The following is an 11,695-nucleotide window of genomic DNA, read 5'->3' as shown; positions in this document are numbered from 1 at the left end:
TTTTGTTCCCAAGGGAATGGGGAATGACAGTGAAATTTTGAATGGATTTAACATATACATGCAATTGCCATTGAGGTTCGCTTACGAAGCTCTCTAATATAAGGTTTCCATCTCCCGCCCATTTAAAGTTGAGAAGCACTATGATTGGTCACGTGACAACATTAAACCACGCTTGCCCATTGTCTGCCAAGTTAAATGTGCGCACAAAGCAGAGAACAGTTCTTGGATTTCTTACTGCGGAAGAGGTTCCTCCAGTGGATTTTCATAAGCATTTAAAGAATGTGCACCGTGACTCCACCATTGATGTGAGGTCGTTAGAGACGTTCGACAAAGCGTTTCAAGAGCGGGGAAACGGATATCGAGGACAAGGCCAGAAATGCTTGTCCTGCAAACAGCAGTGACACCAGAAAACAAGAGTTGGATTATTCCACTCCTGAAAGTGCACTTGACGGACATTTTGTGGAGAAATAACTACATACTTGCTACATATGTATACATATTCCATGTAATTACCATCACCAGAGGAGAGGCATTGCATTTGGGTCCATTTGTTACTTTTGCGAAAATTTTGGTTGGTTTTGGTTGACTTTTTTTTTTTTTCAAGTACAGGGTCTTGTCCCTGTACTTCCTCAGGGAGGTGTGACGATTTTCAGAAAACTCGTACACAGTTATTTTTAGTCGAATTTCAATTTTTATTTTTTTTAAAGACTACATATATAATGCCATGTAATACACTGTAACAAACACATTTTAAAAATGTAATTCATGTTTGAAAAATGACATCATCTAAATGGCGGCCGTTCTTGTCCAAGCATTCTTGCAGACGTGCGGAAAAGTTCCAGCATTTCTCAGCACAGCAGCATCCCTCAGCAGTTCCAGCATTCTTTCTGCGAACGTAAACCGCCGTACGAAATCATTCTGCTGCAGTTCTTGAACCACCATGATTTTGTACGCGTGATAATGAAGGTCCAAGTGCAAAATTCGACGAACTGATCTGTCTGACATCCGTAGAGCGCGAGCGTGCCGTACTGCTGACCGACGAGGGCTGGCCTCCACAGCTTGTCGAACCCTTTCGATGTTTTCCGGGGTCCTAACGGTTCGATCACCTCCCCGAGCTGCTTCCGGCCTCACAGATCCAGTTGTCCTGAAGTTTATTACCCACTTCAATATTGTGTTTCGAGACGGAACGGCGCCACGTCGACCAACATTGAAGTGAGTACGAAATCTGCGCTGTGTAAGCACCACCGAACTACCCGTTTGAATAAACGTCTCAACAACAAAGACGCGATGTTCAATCGTCCACAGCTCCATGGCTAATGAAATGGCGCCTAACAACGAGTAACCAACAGTCATCACGCATGCGCTAGACCCCCCCACTTGCATTGTTATACCCAATTCAAACATGAATTACATTTTTTAAATGTCTTTGTTACAGTGTATTAAATGGCATTATATATGTAGTCTTAAAAAAAAAAAAAATTGCAATTCGACTAAAAATAACTGTGTACGAGTTTTCTGAAAATCGTCACACCTCCCAGCCGGACCCTGTATATTGATTGGTCACATGTGTTATCCTGTATGTGTTTGTCTGTATGTCTGTATGTCAATCGCTTACAGGTCACAATTTTAAACCAATCTTCACGAAATTTCTCCAAAGTGTAGAGTTGGTCATAAGGAAGAAGCCTATTGGTTTTGCCATTAAAGGTCATCTTGAGGTCAAATTTCTAAAATTGTCATTTTTCTTCAAATTCACTTGAAAGTTGAACAGCATTTGCATGTTGTCACTAAGTTGGGAAACTTTGTTTAAGGTCAAAGGTCAACTCAAAGGTCAAGGTCAAACTTCTAAAATAATCAATTTTCGTCTGAAAGATTGTTCATTTTCATCCTATTAGCCTGAGGATTAAACAACAATTGCATATTGCCTCACTGAATTGGAAAACCAACTATTTGAGGTCAAAAGGTCAACTCAAGGTCAAACTTCCAAAATTTCAAAAGAACTCAAGGTCAAACTTTTTTAAAATCATCAATTTTCATCTGAAAAATCGTCAATTTGCATCCGATTGAAACGAGCCTCGATTAAGATCGTCAATTTAAATCTCGTTGAAATGGACAATTCTATATACCCATGCCAACTATTATTTTATTTTGGGGGGGGGGGGGGGGAGGGGGGGTTGTCTTTTTGTGATTAATGTTAGCTCTTTCACGAGCCTCGATCTTCTATACAAAAAATATATATATATATATCAAAGAGTCCTGCCAATGTCAATATAACCATCTATTTCCAATGCCTCAAGGTAAATATCCAACTAGGTTTAAACCTATCTCCTGTTTCTGCTGCCACTATACTATGTTTCTAGAGAGACTAGAGATGGTAGTTTTTCGAGAGAAATTTGAAACTTGGCACATTGTCAAGTACTCCCGATGGGGAACGAAAGCATGATGATGATGACATCATTGGTGAAGAGGGTTACCAGCCATAAATGTTTTAATTGAATGCCCTATCCTAAAAATCAAAAATTGCATGCACATGATCTCTGACACATTTGAATTGAAATATAAAATTTGTGACATCATAGGTCACATGGTTGGCAGCCATATTGGATTGAAGGAAAATATTAAATAATTATATCTCTGAAACCGCTTACCCTATCGATGCAAAATTTAACAGTTGTCATATAACACCATTGTTACATATAGTTTGAAAATGTTGACATCGTAGGTCCCGTGGTTTGGCAGCCATCTTGGATAGAAAGATTAACCTTATCCGATCAAAACAAAACTTCACAAACGTGATGTCCTACCCATACATATACAGTGTATACATTTTTAATGCCATATGTCAAGTGGTTTGGCAGCCATATTAGCTTGAAAGCTGATATACTGTATATATTTTTAAATCCCTTCTTCGAAAACGCTTCACCGATCGATGTGAAACCTGTCCTGTGGTAAAAATGTGATACTTCACAGCTGAAGGGATTTAAACCGAGGCGAGTGTGCGGGGGAGGGGAGGATTTAAATTTAAACCAAATTTAAATCTCAGCTGAAAGGTTTATTTTGGGGATGGTGAAGAGGGCATATACCCATTGTCACAGCCTACGTGGATGCATATTGGCAACACAGTCGCATTGCTCTAGTTAATGTATGAATCGCTGTCTCCTTCATCCAATCCTCATAACTTAGTCTAGCTACTAGCCAGCCCTGGAATCAATATAGTTGCCCTGCACTGAATCCCCTCTATGACAGGATTGGCAGTTATGACCTTCCTCAGATGGAGTGGCCAAAACTGCGCAAAATATTCCAGATGATGTTTCATTATATTAATGTACAGTGTTAACACTACTCCTTTTGATTTATAATCTATTTCACTTCAAGATTACTCCTTGCATTATGTAATCCCTATTTTCATTATTCCTACCCATCCTCACCACCTTTATATTTCTTTATGTTAAACTACATCTGTCAATCTTTTGTTCAATCTATGCAAGTACCTAGACGTTCCTGAATATGATCAGCCACCCCCCCCCCCCTACCCCCCTCCTCCCTTTGCTATCTGCATTACCTCCAACCTTAGTGTCATCTTCAAAATTAGAAAGCCGACTCTTAACCCCATTATCAAAACCATTGATGTCAAATGATAGCTAATAACAGTCCCTGTACCTATCTGTGGGGTACCCCATTACTTATGACTTCCCAGCTAGACATTCTCCCATTCACAATCACTCTGCTTTTTATCACAAACATAGTTTCTAATCCAGGTGGCCATGCTACCAGCCACTCCACAAGCCCTCACCTTTGTCCACAACCTTCTATATGGTACCTTAGCAAATGCCTTCTGAAAGTCTAGATATACTACGACCACTGCCTTTTCCCTCATCCACCCAATCAGAAACTGCTTCATATAACTCCAATACATTTGTTATAAACAAGATTTTCCTTTAGTAAACCCGTGCTGACTGCCTTTAATTTGTTTCAATTTATCTCAATGGTTCCCCATCTGATCCCTGATTAGCTTTTCTAACATCTTCCGAACAACTCGTTAAACTAAGTATAGTATATATTAACCAGACTAGGTGGCATAATGGTTCGAGCTCCGCAATCAGTCTGGGATGTTGGTGGTTCGAACCCCGGCAGAGTCACAGCAAAGACTTTTAAAATGGTGTGTGCTGCTTCCTTGCTTGATGCTCAGCATTTAAAATGAAAGAGCACAGTACAAGCAACCATAAGTTGCCGATACGAGCACAGGCCTCCTCTCGTACCTGGAACCCCTCTAAAAGCCATTTTTCATCCCTTAGATACAGACTTGGCATTTAATATGGAATATTTTTTTTGTGGGGGTGAACGTACTTTTCAAGATGTCTTAGAACCAAAAGTTCATTGGAATTATGTTGAAATTATTCTAGATTTTGTTAATGTCACCTTTAAAAGAAACAAAAACCACATTTGACATTTCGAAACAAATAAATTGATCCTTGAAAGTGATGTAAACTGATATCGAACTCAATTCATGGACAGTACTGTGTTAAACTTCTGTGCGTTTTCCAGAAGTATCTCTTTATTTTGCACATTAGCCAAAAAATTTTTTAACAAAAACAAAAGTTAAATTACGACTGGGATTACGGACAGTAAAATTACAGTTCAGTACTTCGTGTAACCCACACGAGCATTCAGGAGAGCACGTACACGTCGAGGCATGCTGTTCACGAGATTTGCCAAGGTTTGGACAGGAATCGCTTGCCATGCAGTGACAATAGCCTGCTGCAATTCACGCACAGAGGTCGGCTGCTGGTCCAAGTGGTCGATTTGACGCGTTAATTCTGCCCACAAGTTCTCTATCGGATTCATATCCGGGGACATGGCAGACCACTCCATATGCTCTACACCACGGTCAGCAAGAAAGTGTTGGATCATGCGAGCACAATGAGGCCGTGCATTGTCATCTTGGAAGACAAAGTTTCCTCGAAAGGCTGCACGAGCAAATGGAAGCAATGTTTCTTCCAGAATGGCCCTGTACTTGAACTGGTTCAGGTTTCCATTCAGAACAACCAGGTCAGTTTTGCCCCCTGCATGAAAAGCAGCCCAAACGGTCACCCCACCACCTCCAGCTTGGACTCTTGGCACTATACAATCTTTGTTGTAGGTTTCATGCACTTGTCTGCGCACTCGGACGCGGCCATCTTGACGATAGACCAGAAATCTAGACTCGTCACTGAAGATCACGTGATTCCAGTGTCCTGGCTGCCATTGACGGTGCTCTCTGGCCCACTGCAATCGGTGCTGGCGTTGTTGTCTGGTCAGGCGTGGCTTTCTCAGGGGACGCCTGGCACGATAGCCTGCTTGAACCAGTCGTTGGTTGACTAGCTTTCTGGATACAGGCACATTTGTCGGTTGCTGCCACTCAGCCCTAAGCCGATTAGCTGACTTGGTACGGCCATTGCGGACTAACCGGTGCAGCTGGCGATCCTCCCTCCTTGTGGTTCTGTGGGGACGTCCTGGCCTCGGTATTGGAGTAGGGACACCCCTCTGAGCATTTCGTTTCAGGATCTTTGACACCTGACCTTGAGTGATGCCATACTGCCGAGCAATAGCACGCTGTTTCATGCCGTAATTTCGTGAAGCCACCACTACATGACAAACAGCATTGTCGAGTTGACGGACCATCTCCAGAGGAAGCGGCAATAACTTTTGGAGACGTGCAGCAGTTGTTTTCCACTAATACAGAACGCAACAACCCTTGTATACCCGACTGTGAAGCCAATCATCAAATGCACCTGTCCGTACATTTTGCCACGCCACCTGTGATATAATCCTGTTGTTGACTTCTTGCTGCGACAGACAATCAGTGACATGGTTCTTTTAACAAATAAATCACCAAAGTGTAAAAGAAACTCACCAGATTGATATACTCAGTTTAGAAAGTAAACCCAAGTCAAGAAAAAAGATATATTCCATATTAAATGCCAAGTCTGTAGATACTCTCAACTATTGCAAAATACCTGTGTTAATTAACCACTCTCCCTGTGCTATTCCTGATTGGACCTACACCTGTCCTCACCTGCTCTCTACTCCTTATGCCCTGAACGAATGACTTACTGCTATGTTTAGTATTCTCATCCATATCCTTCATGGTCATATCCATGTCTTGACCCCTAATAAATACCTGAGTCGTAAATGTATGTAACCTGCAAGGGATTAATGAAGTGTTTGCAGAACGATTAAGACTTTTATTCAACTAGAAATTGATGTCAAACACGCGATATATATAATCTGCACCGATATAAATATATATATATATATAATCTGCACCGTGAAAATGGGTTATTCAATTTTCTGTTATAATTTACCTAATTTTGAATGTATATAAAACGATTTTTACCGAAACGGAAATGGCAGATATTATGGGTTTACAACTCAAAGTTCAGACAGATTGGATTTGGGGGCCTTGGGGTGAAACTGGGTGGTTATACTCGCAAAAAGAATTTCAAGGTGAGGACTGAGGTGAGGTCTGTGATTTATTTCTTACATATCGGTCACGTGGCAAATGAGACACAGATTATATGTGATGTCGTTGTCATTTAAATGTCTACTCCAACATAGCACTAAAAGATCTCAAACCTAATTCGCCATTTTTGAAAATGAAGGAACCACCACCAGAACCAGATAGCTGCCCAGCGGGCATGGCTCAGGCACGATGTTTCGACCTTCGAGTGGTCTTCATTCAGGAGTATGTGGGCATCGTGTGCCAGGTGTTGAGCGTTTTCCCAAAGGGGTGTGGCACCAGGTCTCACCATCTGCATATTGCATCCATCTGATTCCACCTCCCCCCCCCCCCCCCCCTCGGGGAGAGACCTTACACCTGGCACGTGATGCCTGCAAAATCCCGAATGAATATCAGACCTGAGCCTTGATTTCTGGGCAGCTATATACGAGCTGCTGTTGCCTTTGATTTTTGAGTATTGGTCTTCCCAACTGCAACCATTTTTGGTAAACTTGATGCGCTTTATTCCAGTTGTTCTGCCTGTCCTTATAAAAAAAAAAACCTGTAATTCACACACACTTTTCATTTATTATTACAATAAACATAAAATTGTAAAAAGTCTTGAGACGTCTGTCTGTGTTGCCATTTTGTTCTCAGAGATGGCCATATGCATCTTCGTCAATCTTTCAGAGGTTCATCCGTGTGTGCCCATGAGTATTTTGGGCAAGATTATTTTATTATTTTTTTCATTTAAAAGTTTTTTTAATGGCTTGATCGTGCTAAGCCTTTGTAGCTTTGTGAAAGATAATATTAAATGATCCTCAACCCCTTTACTTACTTTGTGTAGGGCAGTGTTTAGGTCCGGATTAAAAAAATAGAAAAAACAACATTTTATTTCTCAAAAATACCAACAGGTATAGAACAGCACCAGGCAACGCTGGGTACCCCTGTTAGTTGTTAATATGAAAATAACGTGAAAAGTAATGAGTCAGCAATAAGAAAACAAGAAGACGTCATGCAGAGCACGATACTTGCAAAATGCACCCCTCCCTCTTCCTCCCCCCCCAAAAACGTTGCCATGGATACATCAAATTGTTAATTTCATTAAGATTAAAATTGACGATCTTAATCAAAGCTCAGGTCAAATGGTTTAAATTGATCATTTTTCAGATGAAAATTGATATTAGAAGTTTGACCTTGAGTTGACCCTTGGCCTTTTGACGTCAAAAATAGTTGGTGTCCCTATTTATTGGCTCCATATGCAAATGCTGTTCTTTCTTCAAGTCAATTGGATGAAAAATGGCGAATTTAGAAATTTGACCTCCAGATTACCTTTGACCTCAAAATCAATAGGTTTCTCAATAAATTGTGATGACCTCTACAACTTGGTGAAGTTTCATGACGATCGGTTTAGAATTGTGACCTGTAGGTGAGTGGCAAACAAACAAACAGAGCTAGAAATCGGTCAGAGACCGAGGACTTGCCGGAATGTACTTTTTTTATTAGTAAAAAAAAACAATTTTTGACCTTGAGTTTGACCTTTCAAGGTCATTCAAGGTCTAAGGTCATGGTGCCAAATGAAATGTCGTATGTGACTTCCTATATGTCAGTAACAGTAAGTGTATGCATATCTCTTGTACTTTTAGAGTTATAGTGGTTTGAAATATATTTTAAATGAAAACTCGACCCCCATGATTTCACGTTTTGGGTGACCTTGAGCTTGACCTTGGGCCTAGAGAGTTAAAAATTAGGGACAGTCTATTCCAGGGCAAGACAAATATGTGTGTAAAGTATGGCGATGCTATGTGCAACGATGTAGACGTAGTACTGCGCACAAACAGACAGACAGACAAACCAACCAACCAACATACTTTCTGGAATTTTTCCGGCAAGTAATAAACTCAACCAACCCATATACTTGAAAAATCTTCGATTTTGCAAGTAACAACATCTTCAGTTTAAAACTGGGGATGGGGGCACCAGTGAAGATGTTTTGAATGCTTCGTCACAGTTTCATGCCTGCTGTTTGATCAGGAAGTACTTAATAGGAGCATGATGTACGTACACACCTCATTGTGGCTCTTAAAGTCGTGTTTATACGGTTCTCGGGGTTCTCGGGTTCTCGGGGTTCATAAAAGGATTTCCATGCACGTGTTATTATAAAATGTCTCCCAATGTCTATAAGACCTCTGATAGACAGGTCCATGCCAGGCAGAAATGGCGCCGTTTTCCAGTCAAGGTTTTCTCAGTGGATTTATATACTTTTGATCATACTCTGTCGAATAAGCTTGTGGGCCACCCTGAAATTTGCCTCAAATCCAAGATGGCGGCCAAAAATCCAAAATGGCCACCAGAATAGCTAAAATAGTATTTCTGAGAGTTGCTTTTACCCATAGATGATTTTTTTTCAACTGATTGTGGCCTATTATGATAAAGAAAGATAACTCAGTCATAACTCAGCCATAAAAATTAACAATCGGTACTTTATTAACAAAATGGCCGCCGGGCAACTTCCGTATTACGGAAACTGCTATAACTTCAGTTCCGAGTGTGATATGATTATAATTTTGGTGTCCAGTCATATGTTTTTGGGGTCAAGGAATCCATATTTGTACTTTTTATTTCAGTGAAATCATTGGTTCATAAAGAAATCTAAGATGGCTGCCAATACTGGCCACCGATGTGGCAGATTCAGTCATGTCTTGTGCTCCATAATATATATTACAATACATTTTGATTCAATTTCTTGGTTTCCAAAGTCTGGTTATCCATTTAGTTGGTTTATCATGACACTAGCTCAATAGATCATCCCCTAAATCATGGATGAACAATAAATCCAAGATGGCTGCCGCTGAACGGCTCCTAGTCAGTTTTGCTTCGTCTACCAAACTACACAGGTTTATAAAATGTATCTGAATTCCCATTCAATATGATCCCCGGCTTTGGTTATGCTTTGGGAAAAATATGTTGTTCAAAAGGCACATAATCCTCAGTTACTAAGATCAAGATCAAGATCACTCTCTTCACTCTGAAAGTCTGAATAAAGTCCACAGGTATCCGAAGAAAGTTGTTCCATGGTGCTCTCCGAATTTTCCCCATCTCCTTGGTACTCTTCATCAACTTCAGATTCTTCTGCTCTTTCTTCTGCCCCACCGATACCTATAAAAAATGTGAATGGATATAGTCGGGATTCAAAACAGTAAATCATATAAAAATAACAAAATTACGATTGCATTTTGGACTTATCTACCTTGCTTTTCTCTTTCTCTACAGTGAACTTCACTGTCTTGTACATGTTTTCTGCTTGTATTCCTGTGTCTCTTCTTCCTTGAAGGCTGGCTTCTCTCTTCTACTGCATCTTCTAAATCTGCATCATACTCCGCGAGACCTGTAAGTGGAAGGTTACACATATTTAATCTGGATGAATGCACTGCCAGTGGGAATACATTGGAGGAACTTTATGACAGGAACGAAAAGCAATGATCAAAGTAATGATATATTTTTAGTATACTTACTTTGAATTTGTCTTTTCTTGCTCTTTTTCTTGGAGAGGCTTGGAGGGAGTTGCGGGCAGGTAAACCATATTGGCCTGATACCATCATCTGTATTTTCCCATCCTCTGTCAGTGATAGAAGGATACTCAATGTTTTGCTTGAGACACTGGTACCACACCCATGCCTGAAGGTCACTCCTCTTGAGGTGTTCATTGGTGCTACTCTCGTCTGGAAGGATGCTGGAACTAGATTTCACCTTTTGAGTGTTGTACGTTCGGATCCTTGTTTCAACAAAGCTTTCTTGTTCACTTCCAGAATACATGCAGGTTCTGAAGAAGCATTTAGCACTGGTAGCATCTTGAAAAGATTGATTTGATCTGCCCAGCTGAGAGAGTAGATGGGATTTCTCTTGTTTCAACATCTTCTTCAATGGCTTGATTTTGCCGATGCGAAATGGGAATGATGTCGTGTCACATCCAGTAATGCTATGATATGCTGGGAGAGTTTGACACACTTCATCTCCAAAATGAGTCGTTAGTTTCTTGACACTGACGTACCGATGGTCAATCTTCATGAACCAGTCTTGTGGTGGTTTGCAGACAGAATAGGCATAGCTCAAGAGGATCAGTACATCTGTATCTGAAGCCTTAATCACAACCGGACCTTCGCACTTGCTTGCATGAAGAACAAGCCTGGTGTCAGCCTCATGATGGTTGCAGGATTCAAGTTGTTCAAACTTAGTTTGCGTGATCAACCATGTATTCTGTTCCTCTGTCACGGTGAGTGGAATTCTGAGTTTCGATCTGACTGAATCACTTTTGAAGTAAGTGACCATAAATTTAATCAGCTCAGTCTTGTTTTCAGCATTATGCAGAAATGCGTCCCAATCTTTGCCTCTGGGCATACTCTGCTCGGGGCTTGTGATGTGGGTTCTTCTACCAGAGATCCCTCGGCGTCGTTGGGTTAACTCCTTTGTAGTGGACGTACAGTAGGAATCAAATATGATCCCAAGCTGTTTTGGGTTTGACTGGCTTGGTGGCATGCAGAATTTCAATAGGGCATCAGTGTATTCTCCCCAAGTCTGTTGAGCCGGGATTGACTTTACAGCTGCCATTCCGTCAATCAGCCAGTTGCTTCTATTTGGCGGTTCCTCTGTAGTTGATGAAGATTCCTCAATAAGGTAGTTCCTCAGCGCTGCTTTAGAACCTTGTCGAATGTCTCGTTCTGGTGTGGCAAGGGCAAGTGGAATAGTTGTCAGGGGGTGTGAATGTGCCTCTTCAGGGGTAGTTGCCTTTCCTACCAACACACCAAATGCTTGTCGATCCTCCTTGAGAACGTTCACTGCCTTTGGATTTTTCTTGACCTTCTCCATGCCCGTTTTGATCTTGAGATTCACAATCCTGTCAAAAATGTTCATTCTGCCTTCTCCAGTAGCCTTGAGTCTAAGGTTAACAAAGTCTTGGAATTGTTTCTCTCCTGCTTCGGTTGATGACAACAATCCACTGACAATACCTTGGTTAATTTCCACTCCAGTTTTCATGTGACGCGCAGAACCAATCAGAAAAGGGTCAAAGTACTTATCCAATTGGATGACTAGGTTGCGAACCATGTTGTCATGCTGCCTCCGTGCCCCTATTTTTGTTTCCTTGTGAGTTGAAGAGGTCAGGATATGCAACCTTTCCTTCAATCTTCCTCTGAGCTTTGCCATTAAGTGACTCGTTTTTAT

General features: G+C 41.1%; 1 protein-coding gene across 1 annotated transcript; it reads right to left on the bottom strand.

Annotated features, from left to right (window-relative positions):
• Positions 1–9,079: 9,079 nt before the first annotated feature.
• Positions 9,080–11,494, bottom strand: LOC144890892 (uncharacterized). The gene is made up of 3 exons (XM_078772787.1): positions 9,991–11,494; positions 9,726–9,863; positions 9,080–9,634 (listed from the first exon to the last, which is right to left on the bottom strand). Exons 1-3 carry the CDS (start codon positions 11,384–11,386, stop codon positions 9,465–9,467), a joined length of 1,704 nt encoding a protein of 567 aa, XP_078628913.1. The 5' UTR covers positions 11,387–11,494; the 3' UTR covers positions 9,080–9,464.
• Between the last annotated feature and the right edge of the window lie 201 nt (positions 11,495–11,695).

Source organism: Myxine glutinosa, chromosome 2, assembly GCF_964187855.1.
Source record: "Myxine glutinosa chromosome 2, kmMyxGlut1.1, whole genome shotgun sequence".
NCBI lineage: Eukaryota > Metazoa > Chordata > Myxini > Myxiniformes > Myxinidae > Myxine > Myxine glutinosa.
This window is presented reverse-complemented; position numbering and strand designations above follow the sequence as displayed.

What these genes read in the sequence shown, in the direction of transcription:
- LOC144890892 (XM_078772787.1), bottom strand. Translation starts at nt 11,386, where the DNA reads ATGAACATTTTTGACAGGATTGTGAATCTCAAGATCAAAACGGGCATG. An exon ending in CAAGAAAAGACAAATTCAAA is followed by an intron (nt 9,864 to 9,990) that starts GTAAGTATACTA and finishes TTCCACTTACAG; the next exon opens with GTCTCGCGGAGTATGATGCA. An exon ending in TAGAGAAAGAGAAAAGCAAG is followed by an intron (nt 9,635 to 9,725) that starts GTAGATAAGTCC and finishes CATTTTTTATAG; the next exon opens with GTATCGGTGGGGCAGAAGAA.